Source organism: Pipra filicauda, unplaced genomic scaffold, assembly GCF_003945595.2.
Source record: "Pipra filicauda isolate LSUMZ 115617 unplaced genomic scaffold, ASM394559v2 scaffold80_size11013439_pilon, whole genome shotgun sequence".
Lineage (NCBI taxonomy): Eukaryota > Metazoa > Chordata > Aves > Passeriformes > Pipridae > Pipra > Pipra filicauda.
Window position 1 is genome coordinate 3,985,945 of NW_024104987.1, and position 25,903 is coordinate 4,011,847.

Here is a 25,903-nt window from a genome sequence, read left to right on the forward strand (position 1 = left end):
TTGAATTGCAAATAACAAAGTTCACGGTCGACTGTCGGTATTTCAGCCGTCGAGTATCACAGAAGTCACTTTGGTCTGGTATAAATTAGAAATAAACCTCTAGTGGAGGCAGCACAGTCATGAGAAGGATGAGAGAAACCACAGAGCCGAGACGTGTCACCTCCAGGCACTGAGGGCACCCAGAGCCTCTCACATAAAGGACAAAGTTTTGTTAAACTCCTCTTTTTAAGGGCAGAGGAAGGGAAAGAAAAAGAAGATACACACAAACACAGTACACAGTTATTTTATTGAAATACTTGAAAAGGCCAGCAATGGAAAAATAGGTTTGTCATGAGGAATTAATGTTTGTTTTACTTGATCGTTAAAAAAGCTGTGTCTATATGTAATTCTAGCCCGGTACAGAATGCACTGTGATCCATGCAACTAATACCCTACAGTAGAATAGGCACTGTGTACTAGTGTGTTCTTTATACACAGCTTTCAAGGGCTATGACTGACAGATGCGAGAAATTAAACTGCAACACTTTCCGAATTAGAAACATTTAGAACATACAAATTTGCTCGTCTGATTCATAGGGGCTATAAAACACAACAGAGTGGAGAATGAAAAACAGATCACACACAGCAGATGAAGTTGATCTGGCAGTTTTTGAAGTTCATGTTTTTCCTTTTAAAAGAAAAACCAGACTCTAAACATGTCGCTGGTCACGTAAAATACAAAATCATAGGCCAGGACAGCAAAGGTGAGTTTTTCTTGAAATACATAATTAGAGGGGAAAATTTGTTCATCAGTTAAAAATATGAATGAAAATCACAAATTCTGCCTGGTATAGCTTATAGTCCAAAAAGATGAAGTCACCTCAGATGGATGTGAAATAAATAAGCAATCCTTGAGGAAGTCTGATCCTTGAGTTGACTCTACTCTACTGAAAATTAATTTCACCTATACACTAGAATGTCACCATGGTGGACATCTAAGAACAGTAGTTTGAATCGGTTTTTGGGAAGCAATGTCTTACTTGCTTTAATATATACAGGTTATTTACAACAAATTCCCTTTTGGCCTCACAAGTTAAGCCATTTGACCTGGCTGTTAAGATGCAATTCCTTTTTTTTTTCCACACATTATGCAATACTGTAGTTAGAGCTATAATTTAAAATAATCTTATGCAGGAATTACAAATATTAATAAAGTAACTCTGCATATATAAATATTTCTAGCAGAATTTAAAGCATTCAGAATGTACATAAAAGTGGTTTTTTTAATTTATTTATTTGGTAGGGCCAGATGTGCTTCTTCTCAGATCATCGCTGCTTTAGTAGTGCTTTGTACATGGCAAAACCCAGAACTGCAAAGACAGTAGCACCAAAACTTGCTCGGAGCCAGAACGTGGAGCTCTTGAGGTCCGCTTGTGTCACGTGCCTAAAATTCAACACACACACACAAAGCCAGGTTAATTCCGCGACAGCACCACCACACAACTCGTGCTAAACTACTCTGCTTTTGGAAATTCATCACTACACTTGTCACAGGCAGCCAGCTCACAGCTCAGCCTCACGAGCACTGCACAGGCGTCTGACCTGTGGGAAAGCTCCGGCTCTGATCTGCCCTGAGCACATTTCACAGGCACAGCACCCACACGGCTGAGGAGAAATGCAGGGGCAGATCACCAGTCATGGACGTGGGGAGGGCATGTGTCTCCTTTGGGAGGACCAGCAAGCATTCAGGAAAGGAAACCCAAAATAGCTACAAATAATTAGTAACCCACAGTGAGAACAACTCTGTCCAGGAAAACCCTTTTTTTTTAAACTTTGAATATTGCTGCTTTTCTGTGAAAAACTTCCCAGTCCTGTTGAATGTCTACTTATTATTCTTCTCCCAAAAAAGTTTACTGACAAGTAGCAAGTAATATTTTTCCAAAAGCTAGAATTAAAGGACCATTTGTAAATCCCTTTCTTTCCAGTAGTCACAAGACCAGCAACAGAAACAGTCATCCAACACCAAGCTGAAAGCTGAGAGAGTGTGAGTGAAACAAGCAGTGACCATGGCATGATCAGAAAAGGACAGTATGGAGTGACTGTATGACAGAAAAAGCCACATCTTGCATGACAGTAGAGACAGGCAATGACCCAACTCTCCCAAATGCTGAAGAGGTCTGTGAACATGCTCAGTTAAACACTGGCCACCCTCACAGCAGTCTCAAGTATGACAGCTTACCAGAGAGCAGGGGCTACTGTTTAAAACAAGTTATCATAAATGCCATCATTCAAAGCCCAGGAAGTTCCTAAACAACAGTAAAGTTGATTTTTTTGTTTGCTTTTAAGATAGAACAGAACTTCACTAGCCTACGTGTTTTAGCCTGTGTTAATCACCATAAGTTACTCAGTGAAGCTGCAGGAGGGTTTAGGGCAAGGAGCACAGAGATCCTGAGCACACACAGGAGTTCATGGAGTGAGAACTGCAGAGCTCACAAGCTGTTTAATAGAACAGGAATTGTTACTTGCTACCAAACTACACAAAACCAGTTTGGGATATTATTCAGTAGACACTGGCAGGAGCAGTATCGGCCATTTCGTTAATCAGGGTTCTGTCATACACATGCTGAAGAACAGGCTCTTTGCTGCACACACAGCACAACAGCTGCTCTCTAAAAAATCCTAATCTGATTTAAGAACGTCTTGCTGGGTTATGGAACAGACCAAATCCAAGAATTCCTGCAAGCATTAGTTTTTCTACAGCTAGTTTGGACAAACTAGATGTCAAGTGGTTTGCTGGGGGGAAGAAAGGGAGAAGGCAATGGCAAGGTCACCTCGGACTGGGTGTTGTTACCTGTCTTCAAGCAAGCGTGGCCCAAGGGATGACTCCATGAAGATGGAATCTTCTAGAGAGCTGACGGCGTGCACCTGCTGCATAACACTGCTCTCCTGGTCTGCTACCAGCACGGCCCCCAGCTCAGCCAGGCAGGCTCCTAACCTTGTCACACACATGCACAGGGCACTTCACTGCAGGGCTCCACAACAGCAACTGGCTCAAATATCCTCAAATCACAAAGCCCAGAGAATTTAGGATTTTTAGCCACCTAGCCCCTGGTTCTCGTGCAGTTGTTTAAAACTTAGGGCTCGGGGGAAGAACAGAAACGAATGGAGTTTGTTCCTTCGATGAGCTGAGTAAAATGTATGATTTCCTGCAGCTACATGCCATTGCTTTAAGGACAAAGGAAACTGCCTAAGAAACTGAATCTCTCTCCCCACTCCACCTCCACAGCCTCAACTTTCTGGTGTCCACAGGACACTGCAACATTCCTGCACCATATGCAGGAGCACCTGTGCTAAAAACACTGGAATGACTCCAACACATCAGCCCCAAATCCGACAAGATCCCATACTGGGATAAAATGCTGTGCACGTATTTTATCACTATATGTGCTGGTCTGAGTTTCTTTTTTAGTAAAAGGCTGTACAATCCTCGTCTTCAGATCTGTAAGTTATAAAGCTTATCTGTGTATGTAAAATAAATCACTTGTATGTAACGTGATTTTAAGAGATTATGTGACAAGCTCTGCTGGATGAGTATTTGTATAACCAACAAGTCTCCAGTTTAATTTGGTTAATTCAAATGCCCAGCTATTTGCATAATTTAAAAAAAACTTCAATTTAAATGTGCAAATCAATGTTTAAATTGCAAATGAATGCTTTTGCATTGCCTCACAAAGCACTATCTCTCACAGGTAGATTTTCAGATTCCTATCTATAATTTGCCTTGTTCTGACTTCTGCACATGTCCATATTTAATGGCATGCAAGAAACTTGCTGAGCATGCTTTATCCTTCCAAAAGCAATTAATATATTCTCAGTCATGATAAAATGCTCTTGTAACGTCTAAAGAGAGAGCAAATTGGCTTTGATCCCTTTTCTAAGCCTGACAACAACAGACTCTTCCATTTAAATAAGGGACTAAATGGAGACAGGGACTTTCTTACAACCTCCAAGAAATCTACTGACTTCAGTAAGGAATGACTGGGGACCTCTGAACATCTCAGTCCAAAAATCCAAGTTCAGAACTGCTCACTGAAATTCAGAACACTCTGGATGTCTAACTGCTTCACAGCTTTGAAAAAATTCCAATTTTTCTTCTTTCAGTGTTCCTTCTGCTGTCATAAAATCCATTTTTACAGTTTTGATCCCTAACATTGTTTAGCTGCCATTAAAGGAACACAACAAACCTGAGATAACAAAAAAAAAGGATCAATATTTGTTTCCAGCACAGGTTCTTTGACATGAAGGTGGTTACAATGCAGAAAAACTTTTTTCAATACACACTGAAAAATGCTACCTCTTCAAAAAATCATGTTCAAACTTTATTTCAGTCTAGTTGTGCTTAGGAAATTATTTTTCACTGCTGGTAGAAACTGTTACTGCCTTGTTAGTGAGTAACTCTGAATTAGAAAAATTATTGTCTCTAAGAGTAAATCATATATATAGATGTGCAATTGTAGACACACAGAGTAGTCAGAACTCTGTAAGTGAAGCTGTATTTGAAACTATTGCTTATTAGTAATAATAATGGGCTTCCCAGACAGATTGCTCTGTGTACTTAATCAAACAATGAGTTCCACAAATATAAGAAAGTCTACAATTTTTGCCTGTGGTGTAAAATTCAGATTTTAATGCACATTTTTTTGAGGGTGGGAAAAAAAAAGACATTTTAATTCAACCTACCCTTAACAGTGAGTCAAGTATCTTGTCACTTGTTGAATAAGATCTTTGAAATCTGAACAGTCTTTCACTCAAGAGACTTCACCAACTCCCAGTTAGTTTGCCACATGCACTGATTAAGAGGTTAATTAGCTGAGCATGGCTGCCATGGGCACACAGAGGACTGCTGAGTTAGGGGTCAGCACTGACACTTCTCCCTGAGTCAGCAGCAGAAGAATCCCAGGTCTGGGAAGGTTTATCCTTAACTACAGAAGTTCAGAACCATTCCTGTAGTAACTTCCAAAGCATTTCAGAAGCACAGAGGTGAGGCCAGCAGGCTGCTCACACCAAAACTAAAAGCCAGTTCATGCAGCAGCAGCAGCTCTGACAGACAAAGGGTCACAATAAAATATGAGCAACTGAATTCCAAAAGGCACCACGTAACATGCACAGGCTGCTGCAGCTGCCCTCCAGGCACACATTTTCCTAGGATGCAAAGCAGCTCCAGCAGCCAGAATTCCCCCCATGCATTAATCATCTAAAATATGAAAGGCTCCAAATGCATCTTATTATCTACAAAACCCCAAAAAGGATGTCAAATCCAATTCAATGAGGTCTATTCAGAAAGAAATTAGAGGATGCAGCTCTGCAAGTTCCTACACAGGCTGGGGCATTGAACAGTTTGGAGCAGGAGGAAAACAGGTAAGAAAACATCATTATACTGTCCTAATTTGAGGGGCACCTCAGTGTAGGGAGAGATTTCTGCTATTAGATTTAATGGCAATATACACGGTTTTGAAAAATAATCTGCCTACACTGCACACAGTGAAAAATAAACCCCAGTTTATGCTCTGAGAACTTTCCCATTATTACAGGAAAATGAAAGGATTGTCTCAACTTTGATTTCACAGGAGGAAGGTTTTCATAGAAAGCAAAACCTCACTAATAATTCCCGAAACAACCAGGTTTTATATGCAAGAAGAATTTCACTTCAATTCCACAGTATTTTAAAAACTTTAGAAGAAAAGCATGCTCTGAGAAGTCTCCTCACTGAACAAAGCAACTCTCATGCATGAGGATTATTTTATTTTGAAATGAACTTAGCTGACAGAAAAATGCCACTACTGTACAAGCAAAAGGCAACATGAATGATTGAAAACCAAGGGAAAAAAAGGAAGACAAAAATCCAAGCTCATCATTAAAGAAAGGGTTAGAATGATAAAAGCAGAAACCTTGCTTTTAAAAAGAGGTAAAACAATGTAGTAAAAAGAGATTAAGTGCCAGCCAGACAAATACAAATGAACACCTAAAGGAAGGAACAAATGAAAGATATGAAAGTACTACAGGATAGTCCCAAGGCTCAGACATGCACGTGGAGTGCTCTGAATGCAGGGCCTTCCTGAGCCTCCAAGGACCAGCCAAGAGTGATCCTGGGCAGTTCAACCCAACAATCCCAGTCCTGCACAATGAACATCTCCAAGCTGAGCTGCCCTTCCTGAGCCTCCAAACCCTGGGAGAGCCTCTGTTTGTCCAGAGAGGAGGAACTGAGGGTGGGCAGGAACAGCTTGCTCAGATGCACAGAGACAATGTTCTTTCTTCAACTACTAAGGTGGGGCTATTCAAATATGATATCATATTTTGCCTTAATAGTGTTTAAGGGTTACTTAGCAACAAATAACTCAGGAAGGAGTCCAATGTGAAAAAATTCAGTTTACCTGAAAAGCTTCCACTGCTTCAAGCTTCAAAATAGGAAGGGACCAGAAGAATAAAGTACTCTTGAGAAACCTCCTTCACCCATCAGTTATCTAACATTTGTCCAACTACCTGACCTAATGTAAGCACTTGTGAAAGCAAAATAAGAGAAGTTACAGAAAGTAACTGCATCAGAAAGTCCTTCTTGATCCAAATGCTTTCTCTAATCTAATCACACATCATTAGATTAAAAAAAATCTATCATTTTTAAACAAGAAATCCACCTCTACCCTCCTAAGTCTACAAGTGGGAGCTATTCCCTCTTTTTTACAGTTATTTCAGCTCTACTATAAATGCAGCTGTGCAGCAGTTCATGTGCTGAATGGTGAATAACCTGCAGCAAGGTGTTGGTAAGAGCTGGTGAGATGAAGTGAGCGTGCTGGAAACCTGCACCAAGCCCCAAGTGCCTGACTGAATGACTAGAGACAAAGGGAAGTGGCTGTGAGGAATTCTCTTTACTTTGAATTACAGACTTTTTAGGCAGTAGATTCCTGCATTTATTCCACACTCCCTAGTGATAAGGTGTGGAATGACAGCATCCCAAAGCTTCCCATTAAAAAGTTTCAGTACCTCCAGTCCCTGACAGGATTTCAGAGGAACAAAGTTCAGTGTTTAATGCAGGACTCAAAAACCCCACGGGCCCATAAAGAGAGAAACAAGCCATGACAGCCAATGGAGCAGCCCATAACCATTCCAAAAAATGGAGATGTGTTACAGAGGTGATCTCAGCCTCAGTAATGAAGAGCTGGCATTTCCTAGCAGTGACTGCCCAATGAAGTTTCAATATGCAAGGAGATGCTGTTCCAGGGGATTTCTGCCCACGGGATGACTGCTGGAGAAGAGGTGCAGCACCAACAGCCTCACTCAGTCAGTCTTCTCCCAAGCTAGGAAGTTTTTCACCCTTCTTTGAATTCTCACTCTGTGGTTAACACTTTTATCTTGGATTAAAGCTGTATTTCACATACTCAATCCTATAGGTGGGTGTATCAGCAGCCCTCCCACGTGTGTGTAACTTGAATTTAAAGGAGACAGACACTCTTATTTGGAGCAGCTACATCTGAAACCCATAAGAAGTAGTAACACACAGGGACCAGCAGCATGTCAGGATATTCTAACCACGGCCTTCAATACACACATTTACCATCTAAGCCTCCAAGAAGGTCATGGATAATGGAACCACTGCCCTGCAACAATTGTTGGGTTTGAACTCCCATTTGCTGGGGTGTGATGGCAAGTGCTGAGTGTTAGTAAATCATGTGTCCAAAACTGCCTGCAGTACACACAGGACAAGCTATAGCACTGTTTTCAATGCTGAAAACCAGTTATCTCTCTTTACCCATTGTTTTTCCCAACTGCCTGGAAATGCAAATGTTTCAGCATTTACCACTTCTCACATGTTGCATTCCATTCAGAGAGGATTTGGATGTTAAAAGATCTGGATTATTTAACACAAAATATTCACTCTTTGTGTAAACCAAGCATAACACACACACACACAGAAATCCTATGAATTCCCAAATATCAAACTAGCAATTATAAACATGTAATTAAAGTTACACGATGCTGCTGTAAGTCAAGCTGTGCCTTTATGAAAATATCTGTGTAATTGGTATCTAAAAGGCACTACCTCTAATCAATACTGAACAAACCTGTAATGTTTGTTTATTCTCAAGTGAGAATTCTCAAGTGAGAAACATTACACAGATTTGTAGACACTACTTAATGTCCATTAGCAGTTCCCTAAAGACACAGTCCTAATTCCTCCACAGTATTTTTGCAATCACTAAGAACCTGAATCAACTACCAAATTGGTAATGTTAAAAAAAAAATAAATCAAAAAAATCACTGGACTAAGCTCAAAAGTACCTTCAAGTTAAAGTCTGACAATTCTATGACCATTATTAAAGTATCTGCCTCTTCAGTGGATATGGAGTGGAAAACCTGCAGTATATAAGGTTCCCATCTGCTTTTTCGGAAAAAAAAACCAACCAACAAACCCTTTATTTTTTTCAAAGCACACCTGGTACCTAGTAAATAAAGTTAAGGACCTGTTAAGAACTGCAGTGAAGAGTTTGTTCTTTACAGATTGCAGCAAGTCTGAGTTGAGGAAGTTCTGACAGATGCAAAATGTACACCTGTTGCAGGCGCACATACAGCGTAACCGGGCATGGCTGCGGAGACACACAGAAGGACAGCAGGTGAAATCTTGCTCATCGAATCAGCTGCACATTAGGGCTGTGCCACAACCAAGAGAGAGTCAGGAATAAAAGGTACATTTGAATGAGGAAGGAGAGGAGGAGGGGGAAAAAAAAAATACACCGGGGAGCAAAAGGGTACAACTACAGCTGTGCAGAGCTCGCGGGCAGAGGTTCCACGCCTCGGAGGATTTGGCGTCACCACCGTGCTCAGATCTCAGTCAGAGCACAAACAGGGGGAGAATGTTGATGAATTTATCCCAAGTTTGTAAGGAGAGCATTTAAAGGCTTCTGAGTATGTCTGCACAGCAATAGGTAACACCCCTTTTTCAAAGGAAAGGAAGCCACATTTTCTACCCCTTTGCACACTTTACAAGGTGACAGTTGCCCCTATTTTTCCCACCCTAACAAACACAACATGCTTGAAAACTAAGGGAGAAGCAGGAATATTGATATGACAGACATTTGGGCAGTGCTATACTTAAGTGGTTTCCCAGTATTCCAGTGCTACAAAACAAATACAAGAGAAAAAAAGCCCAAACTAAAGCTTTACAAGTCTAACTCAATAAATCCAGTTTCAAACAATTAAGAACACCATATTATTTTAGGTGAAAGAGACATTACTTCTATTTAATTTAAAGCAAATGTCAGCTGTCATACTAGACTCCATCTGCTGTAATATTTATGTAGTTCATCACCATATTAAAAGCTCCACCCACCAAAAAAAAGAGATGCAAAGTGAGCTTAGCAACAGTGAGATGTGAAGGAGAATCTGCACTCAAGTATCTTGCATCTGAAGTCCAAAGGTGTTTATACAGAAATTCTATTAAAACTATAATATTTATTAGATTAATGAACTGAAGCACATAGCAATAAACACCCTGAAAATAAAAAATACTTCGAGCAGGGCAGTGGGGGAACTGTTGGGCACTAAGGTGACATTAGTTGTAATCAACCGTCAAGTTGGTCTATTAACAAGGATTACAGTACAACTCATTCATTAATATCTCAAATATACCAAGACAGGAAAATGATATCCTGAGTTTTGTATGCACATTAAGGACCAAAAAGAATCCTACATTGGAATTTGCAACGTGAGCTGGATGAACCAGTGTATTCCTCAAAAAACACCTTGGCAACCATAGCTGGGAGTGATTCGTGTGTTGGATACGTGCCAGCTTTCGCAATTTGAGGTAATTTGAAGATTCTACTCAAGTCACTCTGTTGCTAAACCTGAGTGAGGCAGTTCCCTGCTGTGGCTCACGATGACATGCAGTGGTTCTGAGCGTGGCCCATGCACAGGGACAGCAGCACAGCCCCAGGACTTACGGATACATTGCCATCGTCGTCAGCTTCACAAAGATATCCTTACTGGGCACATCAGCAGTGTTACACGTGAAGGCTTGAGGTGGAGGCATTTTGTGTTTTTTGCAGAATTCAGCAGGAGAAATACTATATTCCTGTCTAACTTCATGCAAGTCGGACTTGGCAGCTACCACTAAACATGGTATTCTGCTGTCCATGAAGTGCTGCTGCAAATGGAAAGGAAAACCAGTGAGAGACACTGTGTGACACATTCAGCCTGGAACAGGCTGCACTGAACTGGCTGCAGCAGCATGAAGATATATTACTTTTACTGAAATGAAGCAGTTCTAGAAGCAGAACAGTAGATTTAGCTTTGTATGAATAACTGAACTGCACCATTAATGCACAAACCAGCACTTGTAAATAAAATGTCTTTTAAGCACTAAAACCAGTGTACAGGACCAGTAACTGACACTGAATATTTAGTCAGTGAGAAGATACAGAAATGTAAACTCTACAAACCTTAAAAATCCTGGCACAGTACTCAAAGGATTTGGGGTTACTGACATCATACACCAGGCAGACAGCGTCGCAGACGGTCTCAGCATCAGTTAAAAAGTCTGAGTCACTGACATCATGTAGCTGGAAGAACAGGGTTGCAGAGGGAGAAAAGCTTGTCATTATGCAGCTAAAGGAATTTTGTAACTTTTCTTCCTCATAGTTTTTATAGCTCATTTTTATGTATCCTTAGAACTAATGGACTGACAGTAGGAAGAGCCAGTGAAAAAGAGTAGTAGGAATTTGCCATGCAGGCAGCACATGAGAGCTGTTAACATCACATCTGCAGGCAATCCCAGCCTCAGCATGAAAAGTGAGATTTACTTTAACACAAAGTCTTAGACACCCATAGAAAAGGGCATTTATCCTACAGAGGAAAACCGTAGAGGACTAGATCTTGGAAAACAAAGAGAGAGATCATATTATCATAAAGGAAAACTCGAGTGGAACAAGCTTTAAAGAATTTATTTCTCCCACTGAATATTAACATTAGCCATCCTAATCACAGCACAAGAACAAGGCAAGTATTACTTACCAGCAAGTATTTTTCCTGTCCATATACATAGACTGTATTAATGGCATAGTAAGATTTGTGTTCTGCACGGATTTGCCTCTGTCTCTGAAAAGCCAGAATTTTGTGTTAGACCACAGCAACTTTTCCCTTTAAGTTAGACTTGAACAGCTGTTTTACTCCATTTATTAATGAGTGAAAACTACAGTATCTTTGGTTTATTTTGCATAGCTATAATCCATGATGTACAAGTCATTATTGCATCGAACAGCCTCTGCCAAAAAAGAACAAAACCAAAAAAAATCCCAAATAACCCCCTCCCTAGTAATTCTATATTCCCTCAAAGAACTCTCCAAACTCAGTAATAACCAATAAAGCTTTAAGACCAATTGCTGTCTAGTCTCAGCTCCAGAACATATATAGGTGAGTATAAGCAACAGGGTTCTTACCATTAGATTTCTTCCAAGCAGAGCCTGGAGAACTCCACCCTTCCCACAGCCCTTCATCCCAACAACGTTGCAGCGGAAGACGTTTCGCTGAGTCTGTTTTTTCTGCAGGTCTATCTTTTTGTCTCTTGTCACTTTTGAAAAAACACAAACGTTTTTCACAAGATGTACGTGCATGTGCATGTGAAAATGTGAAAGAATAAAATGCACACAAAACGATCCCTCAAAAAATCAAATCAAGGGTTTCATTTGAACAGAAAGAGAAGGAGAATAAGTGAAACCAGATGAACCATTACATGATTTACTCTTTAGCATATTTCTAAATTTAAATGTCTAAGTTGTATCAAAGTTTTGTTACCTGTAATTGCTGATGCTTGAGATTCTTGTTCTGCAAGTATGGAGTACCCTAAATAACCCAGGTACTCCAGGCAACGCTGCACATCCAGGTACGTGGTTAGTCTGGCAGAGGGGACAGAAAGAGCCTTCAACTGCCAGCATCTGTGGTACCAATTCCTTCCTGAAGCTAAATTTCCCTCCTGTCTCCAGACTGACATAACACATTCCTGGCACCATGCAGAACTGAAGGGCAAAAGCCTCTGAAGGTAAATGGTGACAACTTTACCAGCAGTACTGGTCACCAAACACCACAAGGACAGTACTGGCTGAGGCCTATCAACCAACACTGTATTTTTTTTCCTCCCCAAACAATGTTTTCCTCATTTTCCCTGTTTTGGAGAAAAACCCTCATTACTGAACACCATTATTCAAACCACCTCAAAGGAGTAAACAACAGAAATAACACTTCAACAAGTGTCAGGGAGATTTCCACATCTTGGAGAGACACTTCTTCATTGTTAACACTAAATACTGGCCAAATCCTCAACAGGTTATAACAATTATCTGAAGATCAGACCACTGGATGGCTATAAAAACTTGACTGCTTGTCAAAACTATTAAACTTACACTCTTTCTACTAGTTTTTTGAAGAGGAATCTACAAACCAAAATAATCATCTCTAAGTTTCTCAAGTACAAAATGTCGTGTGTCACACTCACGTCCACTGAGAGAGAAACCCTTGGTATGTGATCCATCCCCTCTCATTTGTACAAACTGTGTTGTTCACATCAGGGCCCCATGGCATGTAAGGGAAGACTTTGAACAAATCTTTCAGTTCATCAGGAGACAAAGCACAATCTCTGTCCTGAAACAAACCCACCATATCAGACATAATTCACTTAATTCATTAAACTGGGATTTTCTTGCCCTATACTTCCAAGAGTCAAGAAACTGGTTGTAAGGAACCGAGCTGCTTTCTTTTTAATCATTGTTCTTTCTTGTTTTTAAACAAAACTAGGCATCAGCTAGTTAAAAACCATTTGGTTGTACAGCTGTAACTGCCAACTAACATTCCCTGTAGACAATCATAAGCAGCAGGCTGGTTCTGCATAGCTCAAGCTAAAGCCAGTTTCTGAATAAAAGTACATAATGACAAATTTTTTGATAGCAAAACTGCTGGTAAAGTAAGGCTCTTAAGCACAAGGGCACACGCACAGAGTAAAATTAAAAGCTTACCAAATCATGTTTATCAAAAATACTTTGAAGGAACAAGTATGCATGATGATTTAGTTCTGTTGTGCAGTCCGGGGGAATTTTTAGGCTGTTTTTGAAAACAGAAACAAATACAAGAAGTGTTAAATTTTTGTGTTTATGAAATATAGAATATTAAAACTCAAAATTCATACTTTTTGAATTATAACACTTGGCCTCTGAGCTTTGCATTTAACTTTAATAATTAGTCTTAAAAGAGACCAAAGTACAATGACGAATGAGTGCCTTTATATTACATGATATACAGATCTATAGTAATCACATTTTGGCTTGGTTTGCTTGTTTGTTGTATTTTGGGGTTTGGTTTTCTTTAGCAGAAAATGATGCAGTTACATTTTTGAGCAGAAGCCACAGAATTGGTCCATCTCAACTTTTTAATTTGGGCATTTTCAAAGGATCTCAAGCGCTGTGAAAATCCTGTCAAGTCCAATAAGCAGCTGCTCAGATTTATGTTCCAGTTTTGTACTAAGAACTTCTCCTGCCACCTTTCTTACGAAGAGACAGAGCAGTTCATGATGTGGCACCAGAGACACATCAGTCATTGTAATGTTCAGTCACGTGGAGATTTTGGCTGGTGGGTCATGAACTAAGGGAGATACTCAACGTAACAACGTGTTAAATAAACCCACTACAACCCTTTCCCCCTGCCAAGGCAGGAGCAGCTTAGATTAAATGCAAGTAAGTAAAAGAGAGCTGAAATAAGTGATACCTACGGAGGAAACAAATATTCTGGGGTCAGCTCTAAGTCATCGTCGTATCCAAAGCGACGCAGGACAGTCCACGTTGTTTCGTGCCTTCCTCGCTGGATGAAAAGGGTGTGTAGAAAAAGAAAACCTACAAATCAAATGAGGAAATCTTAAGGCCCCAAAGTGCTTTATCTGCTAAAGGTGTTTTTAATAGAAACGGTAGCAGGCTTGAAAACAAAAAGAGCTTGAAAGGCAGAGTGAGATCTTAAACCTCCTGGGTGACATTCCAGCATTACAGACACACACTGAGGGCTCAGGAATGAGATCTGTAAAAGTGTTCTCCAAGGAACTGCTTCCTCCAAACAACCCAACTGGCTTTCTGTCATTGTTTGCTTTTTTCAGCAGCAGCATTTTAGAAGAACTCAGCTGCATGGAAATAAACCCAGTTCAAACTAGAGAGCTTTAGCAAGAGCACGGAGAGGGGAAGGCTGATCCAAAGAACTGGAGAGCATTTTTGTTTGGTACATCCCAGGGCTTAAAGAACATTGAGATTCCACTGCTTAGGAAGCTCAGCTCTTGCAGATTGAAAGAATCATGTTCCAAAAGACCAGCTTTTTTGCATAAGAATGATTATCAAATGTATAAAGACACATTTTTTTAAGAATTAACTAAGACTTACCTTTTAATGTCAACCCATTATCTGCAACTCCATCACTTAGGTTTTTCCTGACTACATTCTTTACATCTTCCAAAGCTTGAGGTGCCAGTGGTGTATTAAAACAAATTCTCTAACAAAAAAACAAATAGGGCACATTAGAACCACTGGCTACTGAGCTGACAAACAGCATGTCCTGTCTGAAATACAGCCTTAAACCTTCTGATAAGCCAGTTAAGGACAATCCCATTTCTTAGTGGAAATAAAGGTGTACAAATTGTATTTTATTTTTAAAATAAAATAATTAATAGATTCTTTTATTTTGCTCTTGAACTAAAACTTGAACAATGGTTAGAAATAAAAATAATACCATTTCTGTTTTTACAAATCTGCTCTTCTATGCTGCACTTGAGACTTAATGCTTAGGCCTGATTCCCTTACAGGTCACCTTACTATTATTTCTTTAAGAAAAAAAACAGGTTTTTAATGGAATTTTATACTTAAACTATAAAGTATCATGAAAAAATAAGCAGAAGAGGTACCTGGAAGAAGTTGAGCTCTGCATCATTGAGAGTGCCATCGTTATCCTGATCAGAAATTCTAAAAATGCGAGTGAGGGCTTTGATACAGGCAGGTTTCATCTAAGGAATAAAAGAAAGTTCAGTATCTTTCCAGGCTTGAATGTAAAAAGATCACACTGAATGATACCAGGCAGCCCAATCGCATGGAAACTTTTGTCTCCATTTACAGTTTTAGAACGGAGACATTCATACACATGTACACAAAAATTCTTAATATAAAAATCTGACACAGCAAATTTATATCCATAAATTTAAAGCAATTACTCCACATTAAATATCTTTCTATTCAATTATTAGAAGAGTCTCAAGCTCTTCACAAGATGAAGGTGGTACTACTTAGTCATTAAAAAAAATTAAAAATCAGTTCTCTAAATTCAGTCTTACTGCTACAGCAAACTTTAAGAAACAACTAAATGAATTTTTTCCCCAAAAACATTTTTTGGTGGACGGGGGGAAAAAAAAGGCCTTGAAATCCCAGTGCTTTGCAAAACTAAATAAGCCTAAAACTACAGTGAACTCTTTCTAAACAAGCAGACTATCTCTATCCACCACCTCAGCAATGGCTTCAGAAGGCTTCAAACATCAAATACTGATAATTTTCACAGGCCTCATTCATCTACCAGGCAAAGCATTGAGCATATGGACTATCTCTAGGACAAAGGAACTGCTAGGATACCTTCCAGTGAAGGAAAACAGACACTGGCAATTCTCTCCCAACAACTACTGTGATGATGGACTCTTCTCTTCACAGAGGTCACACAGAGATTGGGTTTGGGAAACCAAAAAGATTTCAGCACAACAATTTTATCACAACATTACTAACTCATAAAGGTGATTCTGATGGAAGAAATCAAAAGAGGGTTATTCTCTGGTTCTCTGCTTAACAAAGTATTTAGGGTTGAAGTAACTTTCCTACTGCCCAACACTACAGGGGGGATACATTTAGAGATTCTATTTGTATTTGCCCCAGAAACTGTTTCTTTTAAAATAATACTCTCAGCCAACCACCTTGATACCTCAAAACCAGCCACATCACTTGTTTCTTATCCCTTTTTACCCAAGTTTCACAAGATTCTCAGAGAAAAATTTTCCCTTAAGTCAGGCCAAGTCTGGAGTATTTTCCCTGCAATAAAGGGAGTTTCTGTGAAATGTATATCTAAAGGAGAACTGAATTGAAGGCATGATTTGGTTCACATTACATCTGGCTTAAAGCCATTAGCAAAGCTTCTCCTTTCACTCAGCAGTTCACAGGGGCAACAAAAAACTGTCCTCACTGCTTTGAACCAAGAGGAAAGACAGGTCAGATTAACACAAAACAATCACCAGGGTTCTGGGATAGAATGCCTGACTTTTGGGGGTGGGGTGGTGGTAACAGCACACCAAGAAATGCAAAATCCACTGAAAAGAAAAACCAGGAAAGTGATTAACTCCCCCCCAATTAACTGCTCTGAGAATCTCTGTATAAATACCTCTTTCTCCTCTGGGCAGTACAGAGGACCTGTAGGATGCAGAACAGCTTTCTGTGCATAATAAAATAGCTCAGATATATTCTTCAAGTTTTTGGCTGAACACTGGAAGAGAAATCCTCACATTGATTAGTTCAGTTTCTTGACTACTGGGTGATTTCTTCTGAAATTTCAGTAAGCATCCATTTTTTAAAGACTGAGCCCCCTCTTGTGGGTACAGGGTTGGTTTAGAAAACAAACATCCAACCCCTGTACCTGTTCAGGAATTAATAAATGAAGTTCCATTACAATTTGCTGTCACACAATCAATTTTTAATTTGCAGACATCTGTCTGGCTTAATATTAAATTTAAAACCCTTGCTAAACGCAAGGATGTGAACAGGCTCTAAATATTAGAATCTGAGAGTAGCATTTGATTATACAATAGTGTAATCTTCCCTAAAGAAAAAAATAACATATAAACTCACTGTTATAATTACTTCTATTTGAAATATTTTATTTGGAAAAAAAATAAATCCCTTTTTCTGTTACAAAGTTGCCCTACATGCTTGGCAAGAATGCATTTTTTGTTACTTGTTCTAACTTGAGAAAGTCTTGCATACCTCTACACACGTTTCTATCTCTGTATATTGATTCATTATGGGAAGGATAGTTTCCATACTGCTATACTCCACTAGATCAGACTTGTTTCCAACTAATATAAGAGGCAACCTAAAACCAAAAACATATGAAGAGCTTTAAAGACAGATGTATAAAAAGATCTATCTTGATTTAGCATTCTATCTCCCACCAGAAGCCATTATATTGTTTTCATGATGTCATTAAATAGCACTGGAGGCAAGAGGCAAAACTGAATGCCAGCAGTTTTAAGGGAAGTGGCTTGATATACACTTGGAATTGTACTTCTTGTTGATAGAAACCCCACCGAGTTAAATACAACCCATCACATTGTTAGTACACGAACCAGCATCAGCAGAAAAGCTGTGTAGCCAAAACTAGTTATACCATACCAAATATAAACACAGCTGGTAAAAGCTGCCCATGAAAATCAAAACAAATAACATTGCTGCCGCATGTAACAGACCCACATACTTTAAATCTCTTGCTGCTTGGCCTTCTTATATAAACTTTAAGTTTAGAATTTGATTTTCTTAAACAATTAACACTGTGCATGCCACCCATCGATGTGCAGCCTAATTGACACTTCTCATCTTTACTTAAGCACCTGCTATCTTTGTCTGTCCTTTCGTTGATGAGGGGGATCCAGCGACTTGTTACCTACAGGGGGATCAAAAACAAACATGAAAAATACGTTTTCAAATGGAATGTGACTGAACTGTGCACAAGTTCCACTACAGCTGCTACTGCTTCTTTCCCAAGAAGGCACATATTTAGAAACAAAGGAGGAAACAAATAAAAATTGGAGTTAATTAATGAGCAACTTTCTCAGGTGAGTGAAATGGCTGAAAACTCAGATGTTGAAACGGACCAGAAGCAATAACACATCTGTACATTCTCTTTACAACTTGATCTCAAACTCCATCCCAGGTATTTTGAATGTCTAATATGGATTTCAGCTTGGCATCAATTAACAGTGCACAAGTTACATCTAAAGCAATAATGGGATAAAATGTGCTACTGTACCTTATCAATAGAATTCTTGTTGTTAACAGCATATACTATACAAATCACATTTGCCTAAAATGAAAAAAAAAAGGAAAGGCATGGAATTCCACTGCTCAGAGTCTCTGGAGCAACAGACACAATAAAGATCCACACATAACATCAGAGTAAGAACAGCCCACCATTAGTCAAACACTCTGTCCCTGACGTGTTTAAGTTCTTTGTAGCCCGAACAATAACTTAAACCAAATAATTTCTATGTGCCAAAAAGCCTGTCCTGCAGTGTGACATTCCCAGCTTGTGCCTGCAGAGACCCATCCTACCAGGAAACCCAAAGTGAAGAGCTACAACGTGCAGCCTCCACTGAAGCACCCAAGTGAGTGCCAGAACTGGAACCCAGCACCACGACAGCCTGTACAGAACATGTGCAAAGGTGCTCAGAGAGAACTGAAAACAAGCAACAGAAGGAATGATAAAATTACCAAGACTCCTGTGCTATTCATAAATGCAACAGCCCAGCATGACAGGAAGAAGCAAAATGGATCTTTCCAGGGTAAAATTATTTCTTTACAAAACTGGCCTGCCGATTAAAAGACATTTAGGTTCTGTCATTTCCCTTGGAAGGACAAAGCTCAAGCTCAAGTCACCAACGCTGTGCCAGTACCTACTTTTCTTAAATAAAGGAAGCTTTGCTACAGCACAGGGCACAAAACAAAACACTTACCTGTGATATTTCGTGGTAAAGCTGCTCATCACTTTGTTCTGCTTCTGCATTCAAGAGAACAAGTCACTCATTAATACCAACCATTTTTGCAAACAAAAATAAAACAACTTCTGAAGCTGAACCAGGGCATTTCATAAGCTCATAAGGCAGCCTGGTCAAAGCCTTGCTTCTTTTTATAAAATACTCTAATGAGTGCTTCTGCCAAAACAATAATGAAATTGGTCCATTAACTTACAAGACAGAAACAGTCTGCTGCACACAAGTTTGTAGCTGCTATTTTGAATTACATTTGTAGAGAGGTTCTGTCTGGAATGAGTCACAGTTTGCATTCTCCTACATTTATCAACAGTCCCTTCCTTCTACAACGTAAACTTTTACATCAGAATATGGCACATTCAATTTTATTAGTGATGATGATTTTTTTCAGTGATACCAAGTTTCTGTGAACTGAATCTATGAAAAACTTCATCCAACAGGAAGAAGAACTCACTCCACATAAATTTAAGCTCAAGTCCAACAAGAAAGATGTGCATTATTTCTTTTTCCAAGTAGGTCAGCCCACCAAAGACGTTTCCTCAGCAGTGGTGGGAGGGAGAGGACAGGAAGGTCCCTGTTCACACGGCCTAACTTCCACAGTAAATGGCACAAGGGTTTTTCCAGCTGTGCAGCAGCTGCATGGATTTATGATAACACATGAACCTTGACTGTGAACCTATTGATCTATTCACTAAAGATTAAAATATACGAAAAAATGCAACATAGGAAGCAATGGGGTGATCAAACTTAGTCTCTACTTTACTCTGGGCTTCTCCTCCCTGGAGCTCTGTTCCCATCCCTGCCTGACTGTCCCAGGGGCTGAGTCAGACAAACAATTCCCACCAAATCAGTGCTGGTGCTGTGCAGTCCCTACCTGAGTAATCCACTATGTGGGTTGGCACTCGTTCAGGGGTGACATCAGCTGGAATGGTGATTTCCTCAGCTCGTGGGGGAACCTTGGGTTGTAAAGAAACAGCAAGAAAGAGCCTTTAAAGATAATCCAGGCAGTGAAAAAAAGTCATATACTACAATATACCTGCCAATTAGTCAGCTTTAAATAAACCAACATATTGAGTTATTCAAGTACTTTTGATTTTTGTTTGTTTTGAGTTCTTTTAATGTACTGAAAGTCACTGTTACCTTCTCATTATTTATTAGTCAACTTACTAAGGAACTTCCTGCAGAAAGGTAGTGCTGTTAAGGGATACATACAGTGACTGCTTCTATAAAACTCAAATTCACTCTACCCAACACCTAAACAAACATGACAGACAAAATATAAGGCTCAATTTTAACACAATCATAACCTGACAACTTCCTTGCTTCTCACAGTGCTAAATATTAGGTTCAGAAAACTTCTGCAAAGCAAAACATGATACTAATAAAAAGCATGTTCTGCAAAATGTTGTAAACCAGCTCTGATTGTCATTTTTTTCCAGAGAACACTGATCCACATTCAGGAACAATCAACTTGAACCTAATTTTAATGAAAATCTCCTGCACAGCTACTTATTGCCTTTCACCTGTTGACACTGAACTTTCATGATACTTATTTTTTAGTAAACAAAGAAAAGCCAATTACCACAAGAATGGCTCTTTGTAAAGCTTCAGGCTCTGCTCACATTGCCCTCAAGAATGATTACTGATAGCACCCTGTATATATATATAATATACTGTATATTGAACACTATTTCCAAGCCTGGAGCTCCTGTCACACACCCAATGACTGCTCTGCAGGAATTGTGCAGGTCCCTTCCAATAGTTTTCATGGGATGCAGTATTTCTAAAAAAGTTGCTTCTGTAATTTCAGGCAGATTTTGTGCTATGTATTAATGATGTTTTATCTCTCCATGTGAATTTAGACAAATATTCCAGGTTCTACTGCAGGAAGAAGCTGAGAAGTGGACAGAGAACAATAATTCATTAAATACACCCACAAATGACCTGCCAAAGGAACAGGCCCCTGAGCAGTTTAAGAACAGGAACTGGACCTCTTTTTTACCTGCAAGGCTGGGAACTAAATTCAATTATGTTAACAAAATTCACTTATGCTAACACAACTCAGTTATGTTAACAAAATTCAGCTATGTTAACAATCTGATCTTCACTCCTGCGCCGTGGTAACCTCCTGATTTGCATTAAACAGCACAGAGCAGATTCAAAGAGCAGCACATGATGTCTATTTTAAGACCTGTGATCAGAAGAAATAAACATGTTTATATGTAAAAAGCTTGACTATTTGCAGCAGCTGCTGTTCTTTTTGTGGCATACAGAGAGCTATGTGCTGCTTTTTTAAAGGAATAATATGTAGTATTAGCTATACTTTTGTTTTGGAAGAAAGCTGGAAGAGTTGTTGGCATTTGTTACTTCAAGAGAGTCAGTAAAACATTCTTCAAAGGCAGAAGTGAAGGCAATGTCTTCCTTAGTTACAGAAAAATGGCTAAAGAGAAGTTAAACAATGTGACATTTTAATTCCTCCTTCTCAATAATTTTTCAATCTTCTCGCTCTTTAAAGACAACACCCCCAAAAAACTGAGGGTCTTGCCTCTTTCAGCACCTTCCCTTCCTTCAGCACTTCATTTATGAGTCTCTCATGTTGAAATGTTTCAGCTGCTGAAAAAACCTAACATTCATCACATATGAAACAATCAGTTGAATTAACCATATGAAAAACGAGAACTTAGATAAAATTTAAATTTCTAATATTCTGTATTTAAACTGCATCTTTTATATTAAAACCTACATCACTCTTTCTGAAGTCATCATTGCAGTTGAAAACTTTATTTTTTTCTAAGCCTTACTTTAAAGCAGAGCCTATTAACCTACTCTTTGAAAAAAAATATTATACAACAGGGTAGAAACAAAACTTAGAAAACAAATAAGAATGCTCTACCTCTTCTGGAAATTCTTCACTGACAAGAGACATAATTAGTGATGTCTTCCCCACTCTGGCTGCAAAAGCATTAAACACACAGATTAGATAATTGGTTTTGTTACACTCAGTAGTTGTATCCCATCTTGAAATGGGAAGATTTTAAAACCATTTTCCAACTGACCACATTAAAGGCTTTTTCTCTGTTGTTTCATCACACTAAACATGGGTGACAGCAATGCTCTCATAATTCTTTTACTGTAAAACCTTGGGATCCATCTCACACTTCTGCATTTCATCCAGAAGGGAACCAAATTCTGCTCTTACACAAAAGAATTATCAGGTTTTAACCTTAACACAGAAGATGTAACCAAACAAACAAATAAACAAAACAAACTAGAAATGCTTCAGTGCAACTTCAGAAATAGAAACAAAGGTGGCACACAGAAAATAATTTAGAAATTAACTATTTTTATAGCATTCTTGATATGATGACTGTGCTCCAGTCCTAAACTACCAAGGATGAGAACTGGACAAAAAGACACAGCTCTGCTGTCAATGGACAAAGTCTCCAAGAGTTTGACTATTTGGAAGTGCAAGAGCATAATCGCCTTGACACAAATGAGCTGCCCCCCCAAAAAAGTGAAAAGAAACCCCCAAACCACCAGCACTTCTAAAGTCATAGCTTGCTTATTCCCAGATGACCATCTCTGCTTCAATATCCAGCTCTATTCCATCAAATAAATGACTTTGTTACCTGCAAGGTTCAGACTTCTGATATCACAGTTGAGCTGCTCGGGTTTGAGAAGCTTTAATGTGACCATTGAAAATGAAGAGTTGGTAACTTTTCTCAGGGTTCTCCTCTCTGAAAAATCCTCCAGCTGTGAACTCCCTATTCCTCTGGAAGCCTTGAAACACTATTACTGCTTTATTTGGTTTTGAGACATTAAAAAATAATATGCTCAGATTCAAATGTTAGCTGGGATTGGATATTTCCAACAGCTCTCAGTTCAGGGAAAAACCTGTTTGATCCTGGCTGTAACAGCCTCTCTGCCAGCACCTGCGTGTTACCAAGGCAGGCACTGCTCAGTATCAGTCAGAGCCTGTGTCACTGTTCCCACCAAAAGCAACAGAAATGTCACCAAGACACACAGGTTGTTTGGCTGCTCTCACTGCATTTACACTGCTCTGTGTAATTGTACATAATTCTGAATATGAAAGAAGAGATGGAATTGTACAACTGGTTGATTTTGTGCAGGAAATGGCATTACTGAACTGATGATCTAATCAGACTCCACCCAACTTATCCAAATCTATTTTTGGTACAGTAACAAAGGGCCTTCTGACCTCCAGAAATAAAACCTTCTCTTCACCGTGGTAAGTTAAAGAGTAGTTGTTACAAAACTATGAAAAGCAAAGTTACTCTGGGGAGGAAGATTTCTGTTTTCCTTAGGGAGAACTGCCATAAGCTTTTCCCTAGTGGTACTACCTGGAGAGCAGCAAGTTGCAGGTTTCCTACCAGCAACGTGGGGGTGTTTGCATCAAAGATACTCCTATGAGCTAAAATTCTAACTTACACTGCCAGGTGGCCTCCTGCATCAGCTGCATCTTAAATTTCATCCTGATAGAATCAAAAGAGCTTTGGAAGCTCTCCTGTTTGCATAGGAAAAAAGGTAAGTAAAGTTATCAGACAATCAGTGAAAACAGTGCTGTGCATTTTGCACCTGACCAAGCCAGTTCTAACCTAAAACACATTGGCCTTGCAGATAGAGAAACTCACTCCACAGGACTGAAAATAGAAGATTATGTGTTGCTGGTTAGTAAATGCTCAGTGTTTATAAGCTCCTGATACACTTCCCAGTGTCCCAGAGTTTTATGAAAATCCATAGGTTGAAGTGCAGAGATTTGGTTTATTTTCTTTGAATCTAGGTCAGCCCTCTGCCTTTCCCAGTCTGTTTACAGTCTCAGAAATAACAGCCCAAACAGTACCAGCTGACTGGGATGAAGGAAATACAGCACCTCAGGGTAACTAAATCGTCTTTTTCCTCATATATAAGTTTATTAGATCATGCTGCATAAAACAACATGCTGAACATATTCTGAAAATTACTGGCTATTAAAAATTGATGTTTTCACCCTGGATACAAGGACTAAAACAACCTTAGACCTAAACTGTAGAAGACAAGGCATGAAAAGGCTGTTTTGGAACAGGCTTACAATAACAGTTCTTCACACATCCTGAACCTGATGGTCTGCTGTTACCACCTAACAAGTTTTAGATGGTCTGGACTAACTTGTGGTTTCAGACTAACAAATATACATGAGACAAGGATACAAAGCAGCACTGACACTATAACTGACAAGTTCTACTGATTTGTGAAACAAATCTCTCCCTTCTGTTTGCTGCAAGTCCACCAAAAACACAATACAGAGATGCTTACAATCTCTGATGTGTGCCATTGCTATATTTAAATTTACATTTTAAATTCCCACTTGGATACGTTGCTGTCAAAACAAAGCACCTGTTACACCTGTGCTGAAACCACTGCACGGAACTAGTTCAGCACCCAGGTAAATGAGGTAAATTAGGCACATATTCTAAAGAGGAATTAAACTGTGTATTCAAATGCACAAATACGTTCCTAAAAGAGTCATGTAAAACTAACCAAGTGCAATCTCAGTGAGTGAGCTCCTTCTGCACAGTGGCAGCTCCCTGAAGATTCCTCTCTGGAGAAGCCACAGAGAATCTTTCCAGGCAGCACAGACAAAGCCACCCTGAACTATAAAACTGCAAAAACTGCACTATAAATATATATATATGGGGCATTCAGTACTTAGGAAAGCCTTGTCAGCAGCACCACATTCTCAGCATAATTAGCCAGTTTTACTAATAACACTTGGTAATTACTCTCTATTCTTTCCCCGTGAGGAACTTAAGCTCACTCTGCAAACTACCGGAGCAGAACCTCCTCGCTGCCGTGAGCACCGGTGAGCAGCCGTGTCTCCGCAAGCCTTGCCGGTGATTTGGGCACCTCAGTGAGAACTTAAGGACGTGATTTTTGGGAGCACAGGAGAAAACCCGGCCCCGCGGTACCTCCGGCACGCACACGTTCGTGCTGTTTATCCAAGGTCATACAGTGCGGGAAAGGCAGGAAAAGGGGATGTGGGGTCCCTGGGCACAAATCCACAACGTATATATATACATATACATAACCGGCTGGAGAATGTCAGGCCACTGATTTCCAAAGGCAGTAAAACAGGAAAGATGCGAGTTGGGTTTTCATCAGGGGAAAAAAAAAAAAAAAAGAAAAGGAGAAAAAAAGGGGGGCGGGGAAGGAAAAAAGAGAGAAGAAAAGAGAAAAATAAAGGGGAAAAGCGGGGAAAAAAAAAAAAAAGAAAATAACTTTGAACAGGCCAAATTCTTGCCAAACGCCGGTCAGGAACCTCTTCCCCCCGGTGTCATCTCCAGGGGCGTCCAAGCCGCACAGCTCCGCGAACTGCCCGGCTCGGGGAGCCGAGGGACAGCTCGGAGCGGTCCCGGAGCCCCGACCCCCGCCCGCCCCTCAGGGCCGGCGCTGCTCTGCCCCGCAGCGCCCGGGCCGGGCTGAGCCCCGCGGCACTGATGTGACAGCCCAGCCGGCGGCCCCCGCCCCGCCCGGGCCCTGCCTCACTCACGTTCTCCCACCAGCAGGATCCGCACGTCCTTCTTCATGTCCGCGCTCGTTGCCCGGCCCGGGCCGCTCACCTCGGGCGGGGCGGCGGCGCCGCTGGGCCTCGGCTGCCCGGGCTCCCCTCACGGAGCTACGGCGGCTCGCGAGGGACCCGCGGCGGCGGCTGCGCGGCGGCTGCGCGGGGCGGGGGCGGCCGCCCCTCAGGGCCCCGCGGGGACCGCGGGAGGCGGCTCCGGCCGGGGCTGCGCTCACCCGGCGGGGGCTGTGCGGGTTCTGTGTGCTGGTTCCTCCCGGGGCGGCGCTCCCTGGCTCGGTCTGTGGGGGCTCCGTGTGCTGGTTCCTCCCGGGGCAGCGCTGCCCCGGCTCGGTCTGTGCCCTCAGGGAGGTGCATGGTCCGTGTGCTGGTTCCCCCCGGTCTGTGCCCTCAGAGAGGGGAAGATGCCTTGTGTTGGTGCAGGAATCTGCTGTGAGGCGGAAGAAACTCCAACCACTTCTCCCTGTCACTCTGCAGTCGGATTT

General features: G+C 40.5%; 1 protein-coding gene across 5 annotated transcripts; it reads right to left on the minus strand.

Moving 5' to 3' along the window:
- Positions 1 to 267: 267 nt before the first annotated feature.
- Positions 268 to 25,522, minus strand: RHOT1 (ras homolog family member T1). 5 transcript variants are annotated; one of them, XM_027749612.2, is made up of 21 exons: positions 25,389 to 25,522; positions 21,735 to 21,793; positions 19,716 to 19,797; positions 18,806 to 18,849; positions 18,103 to 18,156; positions 17,684 to 17,736; positions 17,061 to 17,169; positions 16,462 to 16,563; positions 14,954 to 15,052; positions 14,436 to 14,544; positions 13,784 to 13,904; positions 13,035 to 13,119; positions 12,518 to 12,663; positions 11,821 to 11,921; positions 11,466 to 11,596; positions 11,041 to 11,124; positions 10,470 to 10,589; positions 9,972 to 10,174; positions 8,496 to 8,618; positions 2,831 to 2,974; positions 268 to 1,423 (listed from the first exon to the last, which is right to left on the minus strand). In XM_027749612.2, the coding sequence occupies exons 1-21, from the start codon at positions 25,423 to 25,425 to the stop codon at positions 1,306 to 1,308; spliced, it is 2,124 nt and encodes a 707-aa protein (XP_027605413.1). In that variant the 5' UTR covers positions 25,426 to 25,522; the 3' UTR covers positions 268 to 1,305. The 5 variants fall into 5 exon arrangements, with proteins under 5 accessions (XP_027605413.1, XP_027605409.1, XP_027605411.1 ...); XM_027749608.2 differs by lacking the exon at positions 2,831 to 2,974; XM_027749607.2 differs by lacking the exon at positions 2,831 to 2,974 and having other exon boundaries at positions 1,243 to 1,423; positions 9,972 to 10,171.
- Between the last annotated feature and the right edge of the window lie 381 nt (positions 25,523 to 25,903).

Excerpts from the sequence above, each read along its gene's own strand:
- RHOT1 (XM_027749612.2), bottom strand. The coding sequence starts at position 25,425 with ATGAAGAAGGACGTGCGGATCCTGCTGGTGGGAGAAC. Across the intron at positions 19,798-21,734 it reads GTGAAGAATTTCCAGAAGAG|GTTCCCCCACGAGCTGAGGA; the intron begins GTAGAGCATTCT and ends TTACAACCCAAG. Across the intron at positions 18,850-19,715 it reads CCACATAGTGGATTACTCAG|AAGCAGAACAAAGTGATGAG; the intron begins GTAGGGACTGCA and ends TCTTGAATGCAG.